The sequence below is a fragment of the Piliocolobus tephrosceles genome, chromosome 14 (genome assembly GCF_002776525.5).
Source record: "Piliocolobus tephrosceles isolate RC106 chromosome 14, ASM277652v3, whole genome shotgun sequence".
In the NCBI taxonomy this organism is placed as follows: domain Eukaryota; kingdom Metazoa; phylum Chordata; class Mammalia; order Primates; family Cercopithecidae; genus Piliocolobus; species Piliocolobus tephrosceles.
This window is the reverse complement of record NC_045447.1, coordinates 93,495,016-93,522,791: the sequence shown is the minus strand read 5'-3', so window position 1 is coordinate 93,522,791 and position 27,776 is coordinate 93,495,016. Positions and strand designations below refer to the sequence as shown.

At 38.2% G+C, this 27,776-nt stretch overlaps 1 protein-coding gene across 12 annotated transcripts in view; it reads right to left on the bottom strand.

The window, feature by feature from the left end:
* Window positions 1–27,776, bottom strand: part of LOC111543379 (transducin-like enhancer protein 4) — a 157,977-nt gene that overhangs the window by 94,955 nt on the left and 35,246 nt on the right. For 5 of the 12 annotated variants that reach the window (XM_023213339.1, XM_023213350.1, XM_023213340.2 and 2 more), the window contains exons 5-6: window positions 21,054–21,116; window positions 6,662–6,736 (exon numbers count right to left, since the gene is read on the bottom strand). In XM_023213339.1, coding sequence (XP_023069107.1) covers window positions 6,662–6,736; window positions 21,054–21,116 — 138 coding nt within the window. The remainder of the gene's footprint in view (window positions 1–6,661; window positions 6,737–21,053; window positions 21,117–27,776) is intronic. The other 7 variants (XM_023213346.1, XM_023213347.1, XM_023213348.2 and 4 more) reach the window with 2 other exon arrangements.

Genomic DNA, 27,776 nt, shown 5'->3' with positions numbered 1-27,776 from the left:
AATATGCCCCTTTAATAGGACATTGGTGAAAGTACTCAAATATTTACTGAATGAATGAATGAATGGACATATCATTAAATAACTCTTGCTATTCACTAAAGAGTTCTAACCTTTTCACAAAGGTCTTAAGGACAACACTTAAGACCACAAATGCATTTTGGGGTAGTAGGATTCTCAAACTGGTTTCTTAGGGAGCTTCAAGGCAATGAAAGTCCTTAAAAACCTCAACTAAGTGCTTGACAATTAACCACAGTCATCAACCCTTTAGTTGCCTATCTGGTGTGAGACTGCCTCTCATAGCCCATGCTTCTTCCCTCCGTCTCAGCTTCCAGGGGCACAAAGCAGTCTGACACCACAAGGAAAAAGGTCTCTGACTATATAGAAGTTGATGAGGCTGCTTGTAGAAACACTGCTAGCAGGAAATCATCAGAGAATTACAAACGTGGACACAAAACCAAAACAAAACAACCTACAAAATGGGGTGACACTCTGGAACTGCAAGCTTGCAGGTTGCCTTATTCTCTATTTTAGTCTGTTTTTCTATATAACAGTTCCTCAGACGTCTGCATAACCTCAGCCTGCCGAGCTCTGTGGATCTGGGAAAACTACTTTCTTCTCAGCGGAATCCAGTGCCCATATCCCTTCCTCAGATACATCTACCCAGACACGTTCTGCAACTCTTATAACACTTTGAACTCAACTCTACAGCGATGGAAGTGGGGGAGGAGGAAAGGATGGCTCAGCTCCAAACAGAAAGAAGAACTGTAGCACTGCTGGCTAGTACCAGTTTTGGAGATGAGAGGATTGATAGACTGGCTTCTAGAAATTTCTTCCAGAGAAGCTTTGTCATAGAAAATAATGGAGAGTACATCACAAGCACAAATCAGAAATCCTATTCCTTACCTAGTGTTTTTTGGGCGTCTCTGAAGTGCAGGCAGAGTTTTTAAATTACTTAAATATATGAGAGTCTTTGTTATGAGAGAAGGGAAATTACTGCCTCTTAGAGCCTCATCAAACTGTAGCAGAAAGATTAGATTATGAATACATCATTCAATAATGTAGTCCCCCGCTCCATAGCAAATGAACCAGCTCAGAAAAGAAAAAGGGTGAGGGGCAGGCATACTCACAGAAGAAAAAGAAAGAATGTGATATACAACTGCTTTGGTTTTCCTGCCATGAGTTTGGTGAGTGCAGGTAAGCAAAGCCCTCCAAGTGAGTGTAATCTTCAAGCCAGCCCCTTCCCCTACTGCGCAAGCTGTGTGGGTACACGATGCAGACAGTGGCCAGCATATTTTATAAAGCCTTTAAGCTCCAGGCACACTATTCAGTAAAGACAGTAACAAAGCGCAAATAACAATCTCTGAGGAATCTATTTTATAGCTCATTTTTAATTTCATTCTGTAGTACATACATCTAGAAAACACCAACAGTAATCAGCTGCAAGAAGCGGAAAAAGATAGAGGGTCACCTGTAAGTTTACTGAAGAATATTTATTTAAAAAGTAACACAAAAGCCGAGTTATATAGTTGAGCTGTTAAAGAATATGTTTTACACACAAAACTCACATCAGAAAAAGAGCCCTGATTCTAGTACATGACTACAATTACCTACCTACACTGTAAAGCCCCCTTAAGTAGCTTCAGGCCTACAAAATCAAATCCTAAGTGTCTGCCAGTAAAGTGGAGGGACAGGGCTTGGCTGCAGGTAATTTCGAAATGATCACAGAACAGGAGTAGGGACCTATGAAAAGTGAACCACGGAAGGGGGAGAACTCAAACTAAACACGTATTCTGCAGCCTATCACTACTGTGGGCAACTGAAGCTCCATCTTACTTGAACCTCTTACGGAATTGTATAGAAGGCATCTTACAGGTGTCCCCCCCACAAAGAATGCGGGGAGCATTCCACTAACTCTGTTTCCCTGTGGGATTCAGGGTTATCCAATGCGGCTGTAATTCCTGCACGTCCAAGGTTGTGTTTGTGGAAGTGAAGGGTGGATTTCCACAAAGGTTTCCCACAAAGCACTGGGGGAAAGCAAGCACTTCGCGCTGTGGCTGACTGGAGGTGCTGTCAAGCTGTGGGACACATGTTGTAGTGGCAAAGGCTAGAGAGAAAGGAACTGAGGGGTACGCGGTGGGCCCAGGAAGGAGAATACTTTTGTAAAAAACATACATTTTTAAATTTAATTTCAAGTTGTGTGTTACTGGAGGCCATGTATCCACAGAGGTATACTTCCTACACTTGCGATGTAAGGGAGGGAAACTCACACACACACACACACACATTTTTATATATACCCACATATTTATATCTTTCCCTTTCTGCCTAATGGCTAAATTGGTTAAAAAGAATACAAGGAAAACGATCACGGTGGCTCATCCAAATGCCTTTAAAAGTTAAAATGGCAGTTTTGAAATCTATAACAGAAAAGAAGAGACATACATTTTTAAACAGTCATACTGCAAGACCCTCTTGCCACGTTGTCAATGTAGAATACACACACATACACACACACACGCACACATTTAAGGTTCAATCATATGACAAGGAGAATAAAACAAAATACTAAGCAGGGGGACCCCAAAGGTATTGTCTTTCTTTTTTTAAACTAAGTCAAACACATAGGATGGTAAAGGCAAAGGCATTTAAATCATTTCCTTAGTAATACAAGTAATATTTAAATAGATTTAATAGTGCTGCTCCAAACCAATGAATTATGGGTTTAAAACCTATTAAAATGTAATGTTTTTTTCCTGAGCTGAGAGGAAAGAGATTTAAATCCACTGAATTTTAATATTTCAGCTTGAGCTGCAGGAGGTAGAGAAAGTCCAAATGAACTATTCCATCAGCACCATTCAAGCATGAACATTTTAATCAGTTTTACTTCCTTGGAGTTCTCTAACACAGTTTACGCTGTCATTCTGAAAGCACTTAACACAGAGAGTGTGAAAAACCACCAAGGCTTGTTATTGCCTTCACAATTGATGGCAAATAATTTTGCAGACTTCCTATCATTAAAATGTCACTGCTAAAAATTGAGGTTCAGCATTTCTTGTGCTAAACTGCAATTCCTACAACACCATGGCATACCTGTTTCCTAAGGGTTTTTTGGGGGTGGGGGTGTGCTTTTTTCCAAACGCATACATTTCTATCATTTTTTTTTTTCCTCAGTTAGATTTAAAAAGTGGGTTAGTTTCCAAAGGAAACCACATTGTCTATTTTCATAAGTCAAACATTTTCTTTTCCGCTATTCACACTGACTAAACTTTTTTTCTTAATGGTAGTTTCTTTGGTGAAATTCTTATGAGGTTCCAAGTCAGCCTCCTTTATTAATTAAGCATAACCACATTCACACAGCATGTACTGATTATATAGTGTAATGGATTTAAAAAGCATTTTAAGATAGTCAGATGACTCAATTTAATAATATAGGAAATGAAAACATCATTTCTAATTAGATCATATTACTGATTTAAAACTACAATTTGTGTGTTGTTCCAACAGTGTGATCTCGCAGAGATTCTAATTTAAAAACACAGTGGCTAGCAGGACACATGACAAAATCAAACTAGATCCATAACATTCCCCTAGCCCATCTGGGGGAACGTGGGGAAGGCCTGAAGGAAATGTGTAATACCGCCAATTCAAAACAAAACACAAAATATCAATGATGGGAAGCCAACACAGGAATTTTCCCTATTTTCTTCCTTATAAATAAAAGATAAATGATATTTAACTTATTTCAATCTATCAACAGTTTTAAACTGAACATGACCTGTGAAAGAAATCATTATAACTATGTTTCATTCCATTAAACACAACCAGCTTATTGTCAAGAGAACAGCCGCCTCTCCAGGTTTCAGGCTCACTTCAGCATTTTGCATTTAAACTGCATGGATCACTGGTTTGGCTCATTTACCAATGAAGGTAGAATAATATTGCAGAGTTAAAAAGGTGCTTCATCAGATTTCATTAAATCTAGGAACGTTTGCTCTTGTCTGGATGGTGCGCATACATATAAAATAGACACATATGCAGTGATAAATAAATGAGGGTCTGCTGCAGGGGCTTAGACGGGTCTTTGCCTCTCATAGGAAAACTGTCATTCCTTCAGTGCAGAAAATCACTGCTGACTACATTCTAAAAACCAAGTAACAAAAATCTAAAAACTGACTCCTAGTTGGTTTTGGTAGCGGGTCAAAATACCACCATCTCACCCAGCCATCTATGCTCAAGGGACAGAGAACAGCAAGTGCCTTTAAAATACTACAATGTTACAACTCCAAAAACTACTGGATGCAAACCACTACCATGGCTAAAAACACAGAGAGAACATCAGCAGCAAAAATTCATTAAGTGAGTTTGTAACTGAGCTCTTTCCTTCTCACTTGGTTTGTGGCTCCCTAAAACTGTTGGGTTTGTTTTCCTATTTCTGCAAGCTATTTTCCGGAATAGTCAGATTATGTGATTTCTGCCTCCATTTTCTGCTCAGATACCAAGAGTTTGGAATGTTCATCAGATCCAACTATATCCAAGTATATGCTGCTTTGATAGCACGTAACGCTACTTTGACAGCATGTACTGTTGAGTTAGTTCTTTGATTAAGTTTTTAGGTCACAAAATTAAGTTAGCTTTATTTTAATAATTAAATCCATATAAACACAGTATGTCAGTAACTTGGCTGCAGTCTAATAAATCCTCATTTCCCCAAGAAAAGGTAATCTGCCATTCCATTCCAAATAAAGTATATAAAAATGAATAAATATAAAACTATATTAAAAATATTCTTGCTGTGAAGGGAAGGGAACTTGTTATGATTTTATATCTTCCCTCATATTAAGCAACATCCAACACAAAAACAAAGCGTTTTTTATTTAGCTTAATCTCTCCACTGTACAGTCATTGAAATACTCAAAAAAAGGAAAAAAAATAATAACCCATTCTGTTTTCCTAGAAAAGGCTGCCAATCAGACATGAGGCTGGATGGCTATCTGTATTTGAGCCATTCATACAAACAGTAAACACTAAGCTAAAAATGACCCAGCAACCTCTCCTGTCAGGGATCGCTCTGCACATTCTCTCCATGTTAAACAGTAGAGACGGTAGAGAAATGTAGGTTCTATCCCTTCTGAGCCCTGGAAGATTTGGTAACAAAAATATCCACAGTGAATATAACACCTGCACTTGTACACACACTTCAAGGGAGCACAGCTGGTTTATACATATATATATATACACACACACACGTACACACATACACTTAACTTTAAAATTAAACCTTTCTCAGCTTTTTAAAATTTAATATACTGCTGTTTCCTGGAGTTTTTGGAAACGAAAACCAATTGTGAAATGTATTCATCTCTACTATCCGTCCCTTCTCCTGCCCATCACAGAAAATGTACAACAAACATTATTCATGATTCTACATGGCTTCTTCTGATTCAGCCTCTTCTTTCCAAGGGGCACTTTGGAGGAAATAAAGCTCACTCTTTTCCATTCATTACATCTGCTAATTTCCTACCATTTTTTTTTTTTTGTCAGAGGGACACAAAATAGAGCTCCAAATAGCCCATTAAAAAACAAGCTACAATCAGACTATTGCGCCCTCAACATCAGCAGTGATCCCAGAGTCCTGATTTCCTTGTTAAAAGACAGAGGAATAATTGAAGCAATATCTTCACTTCAGATTGATTATCAGACGACCCTTATCCACATCTTCACTCAGCAATTTGAATTTTAATGAAAGTAAATGAAATAATTAGCATTTCAAAGTATGTTTGATACACTGACAGAAAAAAAAAAAGACTTTTGTGTATAATCTATACACAAAAGAAAGTATTTGGGAGGGGACAGAAAGAGGAAAGTACAGTTGTAGTGTCTTCATTAGAATAACCCAAGAAACTGCCTGTACAATCTGCATAAATATAGAGGTGAATATTATGCTCTTTACAGCTATGATTTCTCGCCTTTATTATTATTTCTAAGTTTCAGCACATTATTTTATTGCCTGTCACATTAATCTGAGGAAAAAAATATATATATATAAGCAGAGTTGAAGTGACTGCCCAAACCCATGAATTCCAGCATAATTTCTATGCAACATTAATGCCACTATTGCTAGGAAGGATTTTCTAAATGGGCCACTGATTTTTTTTTTAAAGCGTAGTTCATCGATTATTTCTATTTCAAAAGGACACTAACCCGTAAGAGCCACTCATGACAGGGGAAGGAAGAGTACGTAGAATGGGAGATGTGAAAATATACATCTCATTAAAAATGATAGTAAGATACTCTACAGGTTTATTTGAGGAAAGATAAAAGAAACCAGGTCATTTTAACGTCATGGTAATCTATATCTCTTTTTTCTTGGCCTAGGTTAGCAACAGAAGCTGACTGCAAAGAAAAGAAATATGAAAAAGAGCTATCCAGTCTCTTTAGAGGAGAGTTTTCATGAACACATCAACTTAAATTGGTGAGAATGTGATCCAAAGTTTCTGAGGCAGCCATCAAATTTCACAGGAGATTGAAGGCAAAGTGCTTAATTTCATTTTGTAGTCATCTATTGCTTTTTGCCCCTTTGGCGGAACAAAATGTGAAAAGAGAGAGTGAGAGAGCTGATGACAAACACTAAGATCAGAGCTAAAATGGAAAGGCCACGTACCCCAATGATGGCGTTCAGTTCTGCCATGGTCACCTGCTTGGCCCGTTCCACAGCCTGCACCACTTGTTGCTGGTGCTATAAATGAAGATCAGAAACAGAATACAATTATTTGTTTTCTACTCAGTCAAGAACAGCTTTTCCTAACATGTCCTCTAACTTCAATTACATGCAAAACAGCATTTGGGGGATCTCCAGGTTTCCAATACAAGCCTGAGGTGATGGATGACTAGATGTCTACGGTATATCTGGGTCCACAAAGTTGAGGAGTCACTGGGCATCCAACTGCAGGTACCATCTCTGTGACCCCATGAAGAATGCTCCTTTACAACAGCTTAAATTTCACTTTAAAGTTATGGTACACTTTGACCACATATCTGCTATCAGTACTAACAAACAAAACACAACCCATCCCACTTGCTTTCTTTGTACCCACTCCCTTTTCTCTTTGCTGTCTACATTAAAATTTTTAAAAATTATTTCCTGGAAGCAATTATTTTTAAATTTTCTCCTGATACTGGTTAGCGTACACACCGGAAGGACATACAGAATGCAATATACATGTTTCTTCTGGAAATGTACAAATTGTTCGTGTTTTCACTCCTATCATGAAGGGCTGCATATTTAAAAGAGATCAAAAACGTAGAACTCAAGTTTAAGAACTTCAGGTATTTCTTTTAAATCCAACAGAAAAACTAAAGCCCACAAAAGTGTACGATACTTTTTTTTCTTCGAAAAACTAGGATGGACAGTGCAGGAAAATCCCTCCATCCACGATTCAGTTCCAGTGAGAGTAAGTAAGAACTGATGTTAGTAATTTTTGTAACAGAAAAAGTAGCACAGAAAACTCTGTACAGGGGCACTCATATATATCTAGACACAGAAGTGCTTACAAGAATTACCCCCTCCAAATATTATTTCCCATTAAAACATTTGACCACTCTAGTATCTACAGTCAATTTTGGTTTAAAATCAGTCTTACTGGGTTTCTTTCAACTTGGTTTAGTGAATGAAGAACCAAAGGAACTGCGCTGTGAAACAAGTACTCCTGTATGCCTGAAGAGTCTTATTTTGGTTAATCTCAGTTGAGAAATTTAGCTAACTTCTTCACTTATTTGAGGTGAGTACGAGCTCAACTACCACACGGCTTAATACATACAAAGAGCTATCAGTTCAATGTGGAATTCTCCATGAACCACCTGGTCCCCCTTCCAAAACCCTCAAATATACAGTTACTGAGATTAACTAGGGTGACCATTATTTTCACCTCTGAGCTGTGTAAGGGGAATGGGGAGGCCAGGTGGAAAAGGAAACCACTTTAAATTAATTATCTACAATGTGATGTTTTCACTCTTGGTTTCCTAATAGAAATGCGTATTTTATGTCTATGACTAATGGAAAGAAAAATGTCAAATAATAGACCATTGAATCTTAAGCTTTTAATAGACTCTGATTATTAAACTATATACTTTTTATTTTTTTTAATTGTAGGTGTTCCAGTTTCAAAGCAGGAGCTTAAGAAGCAATCCCAAAGTCTATTTATAGATATGTCCATTCCATTCCTTTACTCCTTATAAAATTTGCCACCATGTAAGAAAAAAATTTCTTTCTCTGAAGCGAGTAAAAATCTTCAGGGATTTTGAAAATATTAGAAGGAACAGAAGGGCACAGTCAATAAAATGGCCAGCAACTGTCATTTCAGGTTCCCCTAAAGCCAATCTGGCCACGTATGTGTACTGAGCACTTACTATGTGCCAAACACAGAGCTCATGCTCACATTTAAGGCAATGTGATTCTCTAGGTGGTGAGAAATGGCAGTACTTGGAAAATAAACAAAAAGTAGGATAGAAATGTTTATGGGATTTTCCACCTTTTACTTTCCTATACTCAATAATGATATTGGTTAGCATAGACACCGGAAGGACATACAGAATGCAACATACATGTTTCTTCTGGAAATGTGCAAAGTGTTCCTGTTTTAACTCCTATCATGAAGGGCTGCATATTTAAAAGAGATCAAAAACGTAGAGCTCCAGTTTAACTTCAGGTATTTCTTTTAAATCTTTGAATATTTAAAAGATTTAAAAGAAACTTGAAACTTCAGAACTGAAACAAAGGACCATACTTAGTCACATCCAACACAGGTATCATTCATTCTACTCACGTATTCATTCATTCAACAAAAGTTTTAAAGCTCTTACTGTGCTATTTCTCCCTATTACTAATGAAATATTATCTGCAAGTATTCAAAGAATAGTTTCCATGAGACAGAGATATAGAAAATACATCTACTTAGTGCCATTCTACCATGAAGACTGTTCAACACTTGCTTCACGAACTAGATTCCAATTGCTAAAATGGGCAAAGATGCCTTAGGCAGCAGGGGATATCTTTCTGCATTGGCATTAAAATCAAGTGCATTTTTTGAGAAAACCGGAAACACACACCAGTGAGCCATAACTCTGACAGCCTAAAGAAACTCCTGCTATAAAGCTAAAATGACAATGGAAGTCATGATTCAGCTTCTCCTTTTTGACGGCAATGGCCATGGGCTGATACAGTATCTGAACTTCACCTGTAGCTCAGAATTCTACTTCCCTATTTCTGCTTACAACCCGTGAATCATTCACTGTTTAAGGACCTTTTGAATACAAGCTCCCTAAGGCAAACAATGCCTCCTCCCCTGTGTGCTCTGAAAGCACCAGAAACACCCTAATATATTAGCTCACTCAGCCACACCATGCAACATTACACTACTGCCTGAGGAAGCACCCACCAGGGAAGATGAGAAAATTAAAACTCAAACAGGAAGAAGGGGCAAAAGATTACATACAAAATAGAAATATGAACATACAAAAGAGAAAAATGAACACGCAAGGAAGCCCAAAGTACTGTAAACTGTCCCAGGAGGCATTTTTTTTTTTCTTCCATTTTCGGGTTTTAACAAATAAGCTCTCACTCAGAAAATATAGCAAGTTTTTCGCATCTTCTTAGAACTATGAGGGCTTTCCCATTATGTCTGTCTTGTCTTCCATTTTCCCTTCCCTCCCCAATCTGTCCTCTCTTCCCACTCCACCCACATCTCATTTCCTCTTCTACTTCCTGCTTGTTCCCTCTGCCACCAAGCCAGCACTAGCACCAGAGCGGCAGGTCCAGCCAATCTGCAGAGAGCAACAGTGTTGTCATTCTTACTGCGCCGGCTGCTCACTCAGATACAAGCATCCTGTTTGAATGTGCCACCTGTACCACCAAATGAAATGCCACTAAGAACGTATTAATAAGCCAAGGGTAAGAGAGGGGGCCTCTAACTGAGATTTTGAAGAGACAAAACAAATGCCCAATTATTTATTCTTTAAAATACTGTAATTTACAATTAAAAAAAAAATTCTAAAAACAAAACCCTTAGATTGTGGTGATGGTTATACGACTCTAAAGTTACTGAGAAGTATTGAACCATACACTTAAAATTAGTGAATTTTATGGTGTGTAAATTATACCTCAGTAAAAATAATTTAAAAAAAAAACAGTGACTTAAGTAATACAAACATGGTTGCAGGGGAATGGGCCAGTAAAATGAAATTCTGTACATTAAATCACTTGCCTTACTTCCATCATCATAAAATTATTTTTGGCATTTGTTCAGAAAAGGTATTAATATTTTTTTCTATAAGAAACTAAAATAATACAAGCTCATAAGTCCAATAAAGTCTGCTAAAAAACAGACCTTAACAAACCAGTAATATGTCTCTAGTAGCTGTTTATTATGATGAGAACACCTGTCATGCCAATGTACAGCAACAGATGCAGTACTTCTAATAAAAAACAGTAACAAAAAGTTACAGCACACCTTAGAATTTTAAAAAAAAACATAAAACAAAAACAAAAGAACTCCCCTAAGGAATAAATTAAACAAAAAGACAAAATGTTGATTACTGTCGATGTTTAGTATGGGTACCTGTAGGTTCAGTATATTCTCCCTCTACCTTTAAAGTATGCTTCAAAATTTTATAAATTAAAATTTTTAAAAAACATTAAAAAAAATACTTCCCGTATTGACTGGGGTAGTAAAGGAGTATAAGGGTAGAGATAGATACAAAATGAAATAAAATGAGCTAGGATTCTCATGATGAACATTAATTAAAGTATCCAACATGTGGAGAGGTGAAAGTAAGACCAATGGCCCTACTTCTCATATGAAGAACTCATATACAGAGCACATCTTAGAGGAATACAGGACATAAAACAGAGAGAAGTTTTAGGAGGAAATGTCCAGCACACTTCCCAGGGCATCTAGGAAGCCTTTCTTTTTTTTTTTTTTTTTTTTTTTTTTTTATCCATTCATTCTAATATTTATTAAACACCTACTATGCACCAGACACTGTGGTAGGGAGATACTGTGGTTAGAGTAAGGAACAAGAACCACGGTCTTTGATCTCACAGAATTTAAACTCTATCAAGGAAAACAGTCAGTGAATTAATGCTCAAAAGGCTCTATAATTACAACTGGAGGATAATTTCCATAAGAAAATTACAGGATGCTATGCAATCATTTATCAGGGAAATATCTTAAACTAATCTTGGGGCTACGGGAAGATTCCCTTAGGAAGCTGACCTGACAACTGAGACCTGAAGGATTTGCAGGAATTCTGTAGATGAAGAATGAGGAGAAAAGAATTCCAGGCAGAGGGAAGAGAACTGGGTAGGGGCCTTAGAGGAAGAGCAAGAATGTCTGTGTGGCTGCAAGAGGTAGAGCAGGGAGGGGACACAGCTGCAGACAAGCGGAGTAGAATTTCATAGGGCCTTCTTGGGTATGACAAGACATAAGCAAGAACACTTTAAAGTAGAAAGGGTGTGCACACAAAGAAAAATAAAGGCAAATGGATGAAGACATGAGTGTAGCATGGGAATGCTTTAAAGAACCAGGTATTAGTGGGAAATGAATTCTGGCAAGACAGAAGGAGGCCAAAAAGGGCTTTGCATGACATGCAAAAAAGTTGGACTTTATCCTGGTAGGAAATGAGATATTATTAAAAATTTTTAAGCAGCTGTGTGCTATCAGTTCTGCATTTGAGTAAGATGGATCTGGGAAAAGCAAAGAAGGTGGATGGCAGAGAGGTAAACCAGGTTGAAGGGTGAACAGTTAGAGGGCTGCAGTATTCTAGAATGAAAGATACTTAGGCCCGAACTTGGATCAAATGCCCTTTTGGCTAATAGGAGCCATTAGCCACATGTACTTAAGAAGCCACTCATAAAAATCCAGAACTGGAAAAGGCCTTTAGAGATCATGAGACCCAGATACCACAGTACTGCAGGCACTATTAACAATCAACCAACCAACCAACAAAAGACTCTCCCTATCTCCAAAAGCATGCAGATTTCTAAACGCTGTCTGGGCTGAGCGGATTGGTATGGTGGAACTACAGTACCAACCACAACCCAAAGGCCACTGATCCACTGAATGAATCTCCTCTGTCACACCCTAACCAGTTTCTCCTTGAGCACCTCCTGTGAAAGGGAATTCACTACCTCATGGACAAGCTTTTTCCTTTTTGGTATAATGAGCCCTAATACTAAGTTGAAATCTACCCTGCCATAAATTCTTCCCCACTGGACCCAGTTTTGTCTCTAAATTCTCCTCCATTGACTGACACTCAAAGCATATGAAAATGGTATAATACATGTTCTCAATTTTATCTCTTCCAGGTTAACCATCCTCAGGCCACTCAACAATTTCTCTGTGTCATGGGCTCTAGCCCACTCATCCATCCTTCTGGCTAGTCTCCTTGTAGTGCGCAATGTGTCTAGAACACAATACTCCAGGTATGGCCAAGCAGATCAAATTCAAGTGAAACTGTCATTCCATGTCTGCTAAGTCAGGCTAAAAAATCCCACTAAAAGCCTTTTTCAGCAACTCTATTAAATTTACTGGTACAAATCAACTTTAAATTTAACCCAATCTCCCCAAATCAGCCTTTCCTATACAGTATTCAAAGAAATGTTAATCTGATACAGTTTGCATATCTGTCCCAGTTCAAATCTCACATTGAATTGTAATTCCCAATGCTGGAGGTGGGGCCTGGTGGGAGATGTCTGGGTCATGGGGGTGAATCCCTCATGGCCTGATGTTGTCTTCACGATAGAGTGAGTTCTCACAAAATCTGGTCCTTAAAAAGTGTGGCACCTCCCCTCTCAATCTCCCTCTCTCTTCTTTTCTGCTTTCACCATGTGATATGCCTGCTCCCACTTCGCCTTCCACCATGAGTAAAAAAAGCTCCCTGAGTCTTCCCCAAAAGCCAAGTCACGTTGGTGCCATGCTTGTACAGCCTACAGAACCATGAGCCAATAAAGCCTTTTCTTTATAAATTACCCAGTCTCAGATATTTCTTTATAGCAATATAAGAACAGCCTAACACAGTCACACAAGAAATTAGGTATTACTTTAGATATTCCTTAAACACATACATACACATACACGAACACAGGTTTAATTTGGCATATACCTGTAGGTTGGTAAACTGCAGGTAATCTCAGCACCACAAAGCTTAGAGAGGGTAAATATGTATACTTGGCTTCCCAAACAATTTTAGCTGTAGAACACGGGATTAAAACTCTCAGGAGCACACTACTGACTGCCTATCTGGCCTTGCCTTCTCCACTCTCACTTACATGGGGACAGGGCATTCTTCACAGATAGGTAAGCTCTACAAATTCACTGCTGTCCAACAGAACTTTGGGCAATGTTGGAAATGTTCTGTATCTGTGCTAATAATATGACAGCCACTAGCCACATAGGGCAGAATACTGAGCACTTGAGATGTAGCTAGAGTAACTAAGAAACTGAACTTTTAATTTTATTCAGCTTTTCAAAGCTACTACTGTATTGCACAATGCAGCTCTACTGAAGGCATCTTCAAACTTAGCTCCACTAATAATAATCTAATCACTACCTAACTAAAAGTCAAATAAATGAGTCAGTTCTCAAACACTCATTAATTTGTTGAGATATACAAATAAAGGTTGTCATAGCTGCCTTTGGATAAAGCCCCACATTTAAACCACAGGAAAGAAAGTTCTACCTCCCAAGAATCATCGTTCACTTCCTGAGGTCAAACAGGCCATGATGCCACCAGATGAATTTCACCAAGCAGCCAATTATCACCAAAACACATGGTCAGGTACAGCAAGCCAATCAGTCAACCATGGAACGTGGGACAGAATTACGCTCTCTGATGACCCATTCAGTATTATGAGAAAATATATGTATTTTAAATGAAAAGTTACCCATGCCCACAACCTAATGTGAAAGTCAGAAAACTGGACCAAATCCCCAGAAGCCCCAATCCGTATCTATTATTCATTTTCGGACATTCTTCCAATATACGGCACTGTCACAACATATCACCAAGACAGACGAAATGACTCCGACTGGGAAGCAGACGTACCCTGTGCAGGCTGCTGGCACTTACGCGAGCACTCTCTAAAGATGGTCTTAGGGGTGGTACTGCATGCTTGCCAGGGGATCTCTGCAATGTTAACCATGCTCTCCTATATCAAACCTGGTATCACAAGTCATTGATTCCTTACAAAGTTAACAAGCACTACGACAAGTTAACCTGGCACGATTGTAAGGCGATAACACTGCCACCAGTGCATATAACCACTGCATTTTCTTCATTTCTTCCTGAAGACACAATATGAAAGTGACTGATCACATTTTTCAACTTTCATTTCACAATTATTCTATACATGCAAAATGTGGCTCCAAGTAATTCAGTACCATATTAACCCAGGTGCCCAAGTAAACAGCATCTTGAGATATACCCATATATCATAATGTAGTAGAAGGGGTTTGTTTTCCATCAAATTACATGGACCAAATTTATGGCATGTCCAAAACAGGAGTTTATGTATCGTTTGATATGACTAGCTTTTCCAGCCTATTGGACTTGTAATTCAAACTCATACTATCACTATTACGTAACTGACTATTATTTTCTGCCATACAAATGCAATGGAGAGTGCCCAAATGCTACTTGGTACTATGTGTTAGAAAAACTAACAGGGCAATACAAACCAAGTTTTAAGTTAAAATTAAACTCGCACCAAAAAGCATTCAGGTTGGTATGGAAGTTCCCTTTTCCCTAGGTAAACATAAGCATAAAAATGGAAGGTTTCCATTTTTAGGTCCTAATTTCCCTTTTATATTCTAAATATTCTAATGATCAGAGAACTATTGTTAAATATTGTAAAAAGAATAATGTCTTCTTTATTTCATTTGTTAAACCAATATTTTCTTACAATAACTGATGCAAGCGAAAAACAACTCTGTCCACGTGCAAGCACAGGCCCCAGGTGTGCTCCTCACCATCTCTGTGAGGACTGGGCTGCAGGGCTCCTCTACCAGCCTCTAAGCAGCCTGGCTTCTGTTTCAACTCAAAAAACCACCACCACCACCGAAAAAACAGCCATGGAGTTACAGGAGTGCAGAAGGAGGAAAACGTCCATCCTCCTTGGCACCCAGTGACTAGAAACACGTCTGCTAATAACAAGGTTAAAAATGAATGCCATTTCTCTAAAGGTACAAATGACTGCGAGTTTAATAAGTGAGAATAAGGAAGTCACTAGTCATAAGAAATTCAAATATAGACAGCCCACAGAGGCCATACCGTTCATGTAGGTTCTTTTCCATCCCCTCTGAACGTATGAATGTATGATGGGTGACTCTACTCCAACATCTGAATGGTAAGTAAGAAACTTCTATAACAAGAACTGTGCATTATTTTATATCTTATATAACTGAAAACATGAGATGTGCTAATTACATAGTCAAAGCTAGAGTTTGTTATGTAAAGATAAACTGTTAGCAGTAACAATAATAATAGCCACAATTTTTATTTTGTGCATAGTATTATGTCTGGAAGCAAGTGACAGTTGTCCCCCAACATCCCTTCTCTTACACTGGTATAAGTTTTAGGGGTACATAATGGTCACTCAGCTAAGACTACATTTCCGTATCTCCCTTACAACTATCTGTGGGCAGGTAACTAAGTGCTGGCCACTGCAAAGAGGGCAACCTTAAAACGATATAACTTGCCCATTCCTTTCTCTTTCCTGCTGGCTGACACTAGGGCAAGACAAAATGGTGCTAGGATGATGAACGCCAATATAAAAGGAACCAAATTGACAATATCGTGGAGTCACCAAATTAGCTGCAGATGGCTTTGCTGCCAACTGTTACTATCACTTGAGAGAGAAATAAGCTTTTTTTTTTCTTGAAAAAAACCACTGTTCCTTTGATCTCTGTTAAAGCAGCCAAACACTCAGTGAGGTCCTTTTACACTATCACGAATCCTCATATAACAATCCTATAGTACAGGTATCCCATTATACTGAGAAGCAAACTGCAGCCCAGAAAAGCTAAGTATTTTGCTCAACATTGTAAAGAAAGCAAGTGGCTGAGCCAAGATTTAGTCCTGGGTCTGGCTGACCTCCAGCTTTTATCACACTGCCTCTTGCCTAACATGGCTCTTCCAATGAATGTGCTCCTTGTTACTGAAGCAACAAGTTTCTGAAAAATACAACTGTACCCTGGAGAATGATTTTCAACTATAACATAATAAACTTTTCACCTACTGACCTACTGCTTTTCAAGGGTTTGAGGTTCTCAAAGATCTTAAGAACACCTTGTGGATCACTGCGAAACATACACTATCCTAAAAGTGATCCTTATAGGGAAACAAGAGTGCAGAAAACACCACTATCCTCCAACAGGTCCTCAACTAAGTGCACCATATTTCCTGCTTAATCTAATATGTTAAGACAAATACCTACTGGTTTACTAAAAAAATAAAATATTCCTTTCCTCCTGAAAGACAATCTGTGTGGAGCTAAATGTCCATTGTTGGAAGCAGCTACTGGAACTGCAAGGCCTAGCTAACTCCACAGGAAGACTGCCAGCCAGCTTGTTTTTGAAATATTACCTTGAACTCTTCCCAGTTTTTACTAAGTCATTCCTTTCCAAATGTCTAAGGACCCAAAATAACCTGAAATAGAATGTATTTCCCTGGAAGTAAAATAGGAAAAGAGTGGGTGGGGAAAGGGGATTCCCTATGCCAAATCTGTTACATTTTGATACATACAATACACATTGTAAAGGTGGGCTGACTCTCCTTATTCTATAGGAATACTAAGGCTTAGAGAGATCAACTTTGCAATGCAAAGCTAGTGAAGAGGGAGACCTAGCCCAATTCTAAATTAGCAGAAACGCTGTCCCTTACTGCCAGGGTGTAACAGTGATGCAGAGTTTTCAGTCCACCTTAGACTCTCTACATAGATATGTTCCTGGAATTGGGGGATGGAGGAGGAGCTGTTACTGGGACACTGGAAGCAATACAATATTTATTGGCAATCCTCAGTTTTACTAAGGACCCACTGAGGCCTAACGGTCTATAAGCTATATCTGAAAATTGCCAGTAGAAACAAACAAAAACACAAGAGTTTTAGCTAGTTCAGGGCCCTGGATTCACTTTTAATTTTCATTTTTTCTTCTATAAGGGCATTAGAGAGGAAGATAATTCACATTCTTCCCAAATGCAATGATTAGAAAAGGGAGGGAGGGTTGGTTCTAGGTCCTCCCAAGAGAAAACAGAGCTCCACTGCTGCTACTGTAGTTAATACTACCAGTCAATGGCAGTAGGTGATTACTATGTGCTAAGCTACCCGGGTATAATCCCAAGTAATCTTCACAGACACTGGATGTGTTTCACGCTATGATTAACTTCATCATACAGATGAGGAAACTGAGGCTTAGAGAGGTAAATCACTTGCTAAAGGTCACCCAGCTTAGCCCAGTTAGAGTAAACCACACGATTTGTAATAGGGAGGCCAGGACCCAGATCCAACTGTCATCATCCTGGCATCTCTTGTTTACGCAACTGCCAACTCAGAGTTGATATTTATAGTTCTTCCCCTGCAAATGAGACCGAAATAGGGAAAGGAAAGAGCTTCCCATTTACCACCTTGAGACTGCTTTTTGAAGAAGAAATTTGAGGCTTATCCATTCCTAAAAGCTGAAAAGTGAAGTGAGAGAAAAGAACAGCATGGGACAGATGAGGGTTCACAAGGTTTTTCTAAATTCTGATACTGAGAATCTTGTGAAGTTCTATGAACTCCAAGTGATGGGTACTCACTTTTCCTGACAGGAGCTGGCAATATCTTTGTCAAATGCTTGTACCTCTGGAAGTAGTTGTACGTGAGTGCAACAGCAAGCACATCATTAAAGAATATATTGGCTCTAATATTTTTAAATGTTTTAGTAAACTCTAATAGGAAAATATTTTTCTGTGATTTTTATATACAGACACACTTCAAATACTTCTGAACTACAATTATACAACTCATTTCTAAAAAGGAAAAGTCTTGAAGTTAAAGCTAAATTTATTTAATAGTTATCATTCAGTACTATATAATTTTTTAAGTTTAAAAAAATGTGGTAAACCAGATGCAAGCAATATTAAGCAGGTATATTAATCAACACATGGGGGCTAAATTAAAAAGAAACTTCATCTAACAGTATGTAAATATACCCCTTGTTCCCGTCAAACTCCAAAAAGCCTGACTTCAGATGTTCACAATTGCTCCAGCCACTGTTCGGTTAGCTTGTGCACTACTCTTCAGGAATTGTTTTGCTTTTTTCTAAATATGATCATTTAATTTTTAAATAAAAACATTTTAAAATAAAGTCTAATGCAGCAGCTGCCGTTTTGGCAGCGAGACTGTCACAAAGAGAGCCGGTGTTAAAAGATCAGATTAAGAGCCTTCAGTCCTGGCACAGAGTGATGCTCACAGCCATGCAAGAGTGATTTTCCATGCCTCTGAAGAGACAGGAAATAGAATTCATCTTCCTCTAATAACCTGCTCCTCCCCTCCCTCCAGATTATGGTCCATCTGGCTTCAGGGCAGAAGCAAAGAGTCCAATGCTCACAGAACGCACAGAAGAAGAAACAAGGTGGACGATGTTCAGATAAAAAAACATCAGAGATGCCCTGATTTGAAGGAAACAAACATGTTTGTGCTCACACAATAAAAGATATACACATACCTTAGGAAACTAGAAAAAGATGAGCAAATTAAATCTAAAGTAAGCAAAAGAAAATACATACACAGAACTGGCACTTAGAAAATCATGGCATAGATCAAGGGTGTCCAATCTTTTGGATTCCCTGGGCCCCACTGGAAGAAGAAATCACACACACATCCCAGTTTATGTGGGCTACACATAAAGTACACCAATGATAACTGATGAGCTTAAAAAAATTGCAAAGAAAAATCTCATAATGTTTTAAGAAAGTTTAGAAATTTGTGTTGGGCCACATTCAAAGCTATCCTGGGCCACATGTGGCCCACAGGCCCTGGGATTGGACAAGCTTGGCATAAATCATTATACATGAGTCAAGGATTTCAACCAAGAAATGTCAAAGTATTTGGGAAATAAATAGTTCAGTGGTATGACAACAGTTAAGTACGACAACTTTCTTCCCAGACTAGAGCAAATGAGTTGTAGTATCTCCCCATAGCTTTCATCTACAGGTATAACTCCCTGAGACAATTAATTTCAGTCCAGTCTTGCTCAGCACCACTACCATTATACATTCTGTTCCCACTGGGCCTGCTCACACAAACAACATAATTCATCTGGGAAAACAACTCATTGGCAAATCAGCTTCATCGACATCCCTAAGACAACCTTCCACTTCTGAACACGACCCACAGATCCTGCAGAAATGTGATGAGACCAAAGCTGTACCCGTGATCATACTCAGGGGTCTGTGCCTACAGAGGGCCAAAGTCTAATACCACCCCAGCGATTATTCGCCCTTTTCCCTGTCACCTTAGAACATGACACCCTAGCCTGGTTACAGCTCTGTGGGTCACACGTTCTTCCCCTTCTCCATCCCCATAAAGCAGAGCTGCTTAAAGTAAAAAATACACACTAGTCTGGATCAGGCAGAGGGCAGTCAGGTTTCCAAAAGAAATGCAAATGCACCCCTTGACTCTCATTCACCAAGCCGTCTAATCTAGTCATAAGCAAATCTTAAGTAAAAATAGGCAAATGGGGATATGACTGGTGGTAGGTTTTGTGGTCACAGCTAAAGGAGGAGAAAAGACAACATATCCTTTGTTTATCCAGACCCAAAAGAGCATGTGGATTCAGAGTGTCAACAAGACTTGTGAATAGGAGTGCCCCTCCCCAGTATATACCTATGAAGGGTACCCATAGTTACTCAAGTCTAACCCAGTTCAGAATGAAGAAAAAAATCATATATAGCAACCTGCATATCTGTAATACACATGCATGCTCAAATACTGGCCACGTAACATCGGCACAGGCCCGCTGGCAGGCAGGTGAATGAACCTCTCTCCTGAAAAGCAGTGACACAACACTTACAGAACAACTGAAAGGTAGGAAGAAAAGTGCCTCTGTGCCTTCTCAGTCCAAGGTACAAAGTATTGCGGCTAAAGACATGCAGATATTTCATTAGCTCCTTCCTTCTTAAAGTGGATCTTACCTGAGCAAATGAAGGCATTCAGTAATCCAGAAGCAAAAAATTATCTTTTTCCAGTATTCTCACTTCAACTTTGTAACTACCAAAAGCAAGCAGGGAGAGAAAAAAAAAAGCCACAAGGAAGCCAACAAGCACTAGAAATGCATCACTTTATTTCAACCTGTGCCTGTTTGCTGACAGCATGCACTTCCCCAGAGGTGAGCAAGAGAACTAGTGAGCCACATGCCGGGCCTTAGCAATGTGCTAAGCCTACCATCACCAAAGCCTACTTTTGAGAAAAGTGGTACTCAGAGAAACGAGTTCATTGAGTTCATCTTGCAGATCTTTTCCCAAAAGCACAATAATATAAAGACTTAAGCAGGTAACAAGAAGTAAATGTTTAAAAGTAGCTAGCCAAAAGCTTCATTAGTTTGTTTACCACATAAAGTCTTTCCATTTGATATGTTTTCTGCCAATTCTTAATGCCCAATGACAATAGTACAGAGTAAGCTCCTGTTTTCCTGGCAATTTTTCAGTCTACCCTATTAGGTACCATTATGACAAACAAGCATAATTCTGAGCAACACTACAAAGATAGCAAAATATTTTAATGACTGAATTTTGCTTAGCCCAACTAGAAAATATTCCATCATATAAACACATTTAAATCATATTTCACAGAAAGTTATTAAGGTATACAAGTTGGAGTGAGAACACTGTTTCTTAGAAATGAAAATAAAATACAAACACCAAGAGACTGGCAAGGCCAGAGAGTCAGTTCTACAATCCCTTTTCTGCAAAACCACTAAAATGACAACTTCTAGTCCAGTGCCTAAAATCAACTACCTTACCTCTTGGGACAGGAAAGGAATGACTTGTGCACAGATAGCATTCAGCCTCTTGACAATCTCTGCCTGCAAAAAATAAGGGAAAGGAAAGCAATAAAGAGAACAGTCAACTGGTTACAGATTCCCGAAATATTAACAGGATGATATTAAAACATACTTTATAATTTGGCTGGCATATTTCCTAAGGAAGAGGAAAACCATCTCATCAGCGAGCCCATTAAAAGGAAGCAATGACAACAGTGCCACATTAACAGCACAATTTATTAACCAGCATTCATCTTAACAAGTTAACCTTCAAGCATCAGGGCAATATAAAATGGAATTTAATTTCCATGACTGCAAATCAGTTTTCAACAGCCTTCACCAGGACCCTCGCTCATACTAACATTTTTCATAAAACCTGCAGTCTTCTAAGTCTTAAGAATTTAGATAAGTAGAGATCCATTCTTTCCTACATCTCAACCCCTTCAATTAGCAATTCATTGGATTTCTATACTTGTGGCCTTTGCTTTAAAAACACTGGTGCTGTGATTTTAAACTCAAGACCCTGAACTTCTGAAACAGCAGCACCCAACCAACCCAAAAAAGTTGGTTAATTCAGATTCTTATAAATTCTTGGAGAACGAGATGTTTTCTTCAACCATAAAAATTTCCAAATGTGTCCTACCAGGGTTTTCAGTATACAAACGTTGAGATATGCTAAAATCTTATTACACTGAGCAGAAAGCAATCTGTATGTATCTGGAAACTATCCTTGGGAACTTTTTATTTTTTTTTCCTGTGGATATGCAAAAGTCCCAACAATGACAGAAAATAGTCTATTCTCTAATAATTTTTGGAAGTACAGACATTTTAAACCAATAAGATGCTACAGTAAGTTAAGAAAAACAAAAAACCAAACAAACAAACAAACAAAAAAAACCACTACATGTTTTCTTTAAAAAGTTACCCACAGTTTTACCAATGTTTTTCTTAATTTGTATTTTCAGACGGTGCTTTGTATATTTTGTGATGTATAAACACATAGTTTTTTTAATACACATACATACAAAATAGTTTATGTTTTAATGATGGAATGGAGGAAAGACAGCTAAGAAGAATTGAAAGACAGAAAATGTAAAGCAATTACTATCCCTAATACATTCTTAAATTCCATCCAGGGTCAGTTCCTCATTTTATGAGAGGCCCAAAATGCCTTTTCTTGCCAAGTCATTACCAGAATGACAGTGACACTCTACTTGTGCAATCTAGGCTTCCTTCTTTCATCAGCAACCCTTCTAACTGTGTAGCTATGCAATCTTTTAAATGCCAGCACCTTAAAAGATTTGCCAGCCAAAAGAAAACACAAATTCACCATGAAGTTTCAAACCTAAGCTTTCCATTCCAGCCTGCATTCCTAACAAGATGGACAAAAACCCAGCACCAATAAGCGGCAGTGAATAAGGACCCAACTGTGCTGACCTGATTTAATTTACTGCACTGGCCCCATGGAGCATTTAGCCATCCTTTAAGCATGCTTAAGCCACCATGAAGAGCTGCAATGGGAATCACCAAACCACTCTCCACCTGGACGAACATACCACAGTGGTTATGGGGTGAAATTCCAGGGTGAGCTAAGAAAATAAAGTAGCATTCGCCAGGCTGAAAGTACTGCATCTGAAAGGCATTTGGTTGTTAAGCTTTTTGCAGGGAGAGGTGGAGGGGGAGAGAATAAAAGATAATGAGACACTTTGGGGCAGACCAAACTGATGATTCTAATGCTTAGAACCATCTGCCAAGCATATTTTCTTCATTATGTTGTTTACATAAATAAAATAGTCCCTTGCTAGGAGGGCTGAAAAATGTGTGGGCACATAAGAAAACTGAGTTCTTTAGTTTGCCTACATAATCTAGACAATAAAAACTACTCTAAGGAAACTTATTCATCTGGTGAAATAAAATTTTGGACCCAGGCTGTATTAAGTCTGAGCAACTTTTTTTTTAAAAAAAATTCTACATTTTCTTAAAAATAAATGTAAAAAGGAGAAGAGTCTTTTTACTCAATCACGTAAGTTAACACACACACAACAGAAACGGGAGGGTAGAAACCCTCCAGACTTTCGTTAAAGGTCTCCTTTTGTTTATAAGACTTCTTAATTTCTTTTAAGTTGTCATGCCAATGGATTTTCATGGTCAGGCTAATTGGCAGTTGGGGGGTGGGATGTGTGTGTGATTTCATAAAATTAAGCAGGTCATTCTTCACTTTGAAAGCTAAAGTTGCCTCGGAAACACTGCTGCTCCCATGGTCATCTAATTTTACCTCTTTTGTCCCATAGGACCCAGCTTTAGGGAGGCATCATTTATTTACAGGCCTTTCCACTGGGCTTCAGCGATCAGCCAATAACACTGTGGACACACACTTCTAATGGCCTATGTTTTGAAACTGAGTCTAATATAATGGCGTGGGGCCCAAACTCCTTTTCCAGCACAGCCATTAAAGGATGTAGGTTATTGCTGTTGTCACCATTGATATTTGTCATTGTAATGTAATTAGGGCCCTAAAATGATGCATTACAGCCCTTGGCACAGCTTCTATTAAAATCTTTTCTTCTGCTCACTGAACTGCGACCTGCTTTCTGATGAATAACAGACAGACAGCTTTAGGGTAAGGAGCAGATTCATCAAAGAAGTATTTTTCAGCTTTGGGGAAAGAAGGAAAAAAAGGCAACCTAGGAGGAAAAGCAATAGGGGAGGAAAAGCCACAACACACATTTGAATTTCATCTGACCACTTGAAATTCTGATTGCATCTGATGAAACTTGCTTAGACAATATATTCCCAGTATTTGAATCACATGGTTAATCAGGGCTCTAATCTGCTATCCATCAGGCTACGCCAGTACTGTTAGCTTCCAATCAAATTTATAGGTGATGTGGGTCATGCATCCCTAAGCCAGTACATTCACAGATAGCCCATTTAAACAGGCAGGGATTCTGAAATATTGCTGTTAGGGTTACTAGATATTATAATGGTATTTGATGCTTTATGGACACTGCTAAACTATTGCCTTTAGATGCCCATGATATTCCAAAACAGCATTAATAGCCCCAATAAAAGGACAATTGTTCATGTCAAAATGTTAACAAAAAGATCGTACAGGCAGTCACACTTTGTCAAACACATTAACAATTTTTGACAATTCCATTATATCTTCCCTATCAAGATATTCACTTAAAAACCAATAAAGGTTGCAGACGTATTTTCCTGCCCTCAACTCACTACCATTCTATTTCCTTTCTCTCAAAATTTCCCACCTTTACACCATTCTCCAACAACAACAACAACAACAACAAATCAATAAAAGTGATCACCATCCCTGCTAAAGAAAACCTTGGTTTGGGTAAAATATCTCAGAAAAACGTAATGACAAAAAAGGCATTCTATGAAAATCCCTTGGCTACGCACTCAACACCTGACATGTGAATGTCAACAGGCTAACTCTACAGTACTGATAGACAAGTGGCCTAGGAGCATGACCAGGTAGTAACAAAACAGGAAAACACAGAAAAGAATATTTTATCCTTTATTTCTTCATACTCCAACACTCAAGAATCACTGGAAAATGTATCAACTATCTTACATCAAGGGAAAGTGATGTCATGCATTGAAAAGAAAGCTGTAACTCAATCACTAGGTTAAAAAGTAACAAATACTAAAGCACACAATACCAAATACATATTTCCCTTATCATGTAACAAATTTTACTAATCATTTAAGAGACAAAAACTTAGTTGACACTATACTTTAACTACATTCCCTGAAATAGACCTGATACAATAATCTGATTTTTATTTGGATCATTTCAGCCTATATGATTTCCTTAAAAAGACACAAATCTTATTTTAAAAACATAATAAACTTGGGTGAAAGTACCAATAGCTTTATTTTAGTAATCAAAGGGATATATCAAAAGCAATTGTTGATTTTAAAAATTGTTTCATGGGTTTGTCTCTCATCAAAATAGGAACAACATTACTACATATGTATTGTTGAAATAAAATAGAATAACAAAGCGTTATTAGGAAACCATTTCAGCAGCTAACTTAAAGCAATTACAGTTTTAGGAAACATTCCTGAAGAAAAACATTTTACCATTAGTTTTCAACACAGCAGTTTCTTGCCAAAATTTTTTAAAAGATGAATCTATTTATTTTATTAAATGTTTATCAAGAACATACATTCATCCACTTTTATATCAACATTTTTTAAAAAGGTGACAAAGTAGTCCTACTTACCCTGACTGAAATAAACACAAATAAATCTTGCAACCTTATCACTTCACTTCACCACTAGAGAACAAAGACTGCAATTCTTTAAAATTTCAATCAGAAAATATCTTGATTTGTTCCAAATTTTCTAAAGAAACTGTACAACTTCTGAAACTGATCTTGCCTGACCCTAGATTAAAAAGTCAGAGGACTAATGAGAAATTCTTTCTAACTTAAACTCCAGACCAAATGTAAGGAAAAATGTTCAAGTAGTACTATTGCTCTAAACTGACAACTCCATTTTTACCTTATCAAAAATCAATTTTACAAAAGTGTTAATAACATGTAACACATAAAACTAATCTTACCTATTAACTCCTATTCAACATAGTGTTGGAAGTTCTGGCCAGGGCAATCAGGCAAGAGAAAGAAATGAAGGGTATTCAATTAGGAAAAGAGGAAGTCAAATTGTCTCTGTTTGCAGATGATATGATTGTATATTTAGAAAACCCCATCGTCTCAGCCCAAAATCTCCTTAAGCTAATAAGCAACTTCAGCAAAGTCTCAGGATATAAAATCAGTGTGCAAAAATCACAAGCATTCCTACACACCAATAATAGAGAGCCAAATCATGAGTGAATTCCTATTCACAATTACTACAAAGAGAATAAAATACCTAGGAATCCAACTTACAAGGGATGTGAAGGACCTCTTCAAGGAGAACTACAAACCACTGCTCAACAAAATAAAAGAGGACACAAATAAATTGAAGAACATTCCATGTTCATGGATGGGAAGAATCACTATCGTGAAAATGGCCACACTGCCCAAGGAAATTTATAGATTCAATGCCATCCCCATCAAGCTACCAATGACTTGCTTCACAGAATTGGAAAAAACTACTTTAAAGTTCATATGGAACCAAAAAAGAGCCCGCATTGCCAAGACAATCCTCAGCAAAAAGAATAAAACTGCAGGTACCACGCTACCTGATTTCAAACTATACTACAAGGCTACAGTAACCAAAACAGCATGATACTGGTACCAAAACAGATGTATAGACCAATGGAACAGAACAGAGCCATCAGAAATAACACCACACATCTACAACCATCTGATCTTTGAGAAATCTGACAAAAACAAGCAATGGGAAAGGGATTCCCCATTTAATAAATGGTGCTGGGAAAACTGGCTAGCCATATGTAGAAAGCTGAAACTGGATCCTTTCCTTACACTGCATACAAAAATTAACTCTAGATGGATGAAAGTCTTAAATGTAAAACCTAATACCATAAAAACCCCAGAAGAAAATCGAGGCAATACCATTCAGAACACAGGCATGGGCAAAGACTTCATGACTAAAATACCAGAAGCAATAGCAACAAAAGCCAAAATAGACAAATGGGATCTAATTAAACTAAAGAGCTTCTAGAAACCAAAAGAAACTATAATCAGAGTGAACAGGCAACCTACAGAATGGGAGAAAATATTTGCAATCTACCCATCTGACAAAGGGCTAATATCCAGAATCTACAAAGAACTTAAACAAATTTACAAGAAAAAAACAACCCCATCTAAAAGTGGGCAAAGGATATGAACAGACACTTCTCAAAAGGACATTTATGCAGCCAGCAGACATATGAAAAAATGCTCATCATCACTGGTCATCAGAGAAATGCAAATCAAAACCACAGTGAGATACCATCTCACACCAGTTAGAATGGGGATCATCAAAAACTCAGGAAACAATAGATGCTGGAGACGATGTGAAGAAATAGGAAGGCTTTTACACTGTTGGTGAGAGTGTAAATTAGTTCAACTATCGTGGAAGACAGTGTGGCAATTCCTCAAGAATCTAGAATCAGCAATACCATTTGACCCAGTGATCCCACTACTGGACACATGCACATGTATGTCTGTTGAGGCACTATTCACAAAAGCAGAGACTTGGAACCAACCCAAATGTCCATCAGTGATAGACTGGATTAAGAAAATGTGGCATATATACACCATGGAATACTATGCAGCCGTAAAAAAGGACAAGTTCATGTCCTTTGCAGAGACATGGATGAAACTGGAAACCATCATTCTAAGCAAACTATCACAAGGACAGAAAACCAAACACTGCATATTCTCACTCATAGGTGGAAGTTGAACAACGAGAACACATGGGCACGGGGTGGTGGGGGGAACATTACACACCAGGGCCTGTTGGGGAGTAGGGGGCTGGGGGAGGGATAGCATTAAGAGAAATACCTAATGTAAATGACGAGTTGATGATTGCCGCAAACCAACATGGCACATGTATACATATGTAATAAGATTGCACGTTGTGCACATATACCCTAGAAATTAAACTATAGCCAGGCACAGTGGCTCACGCTTGTAATCCCAGCACTTTGGGAGGCCGAGGCGGGCGGATCACGAGGTCAGGAGATCGAGACCATCCTGGCTAACATGGTGAAACCCCGTCTCTACT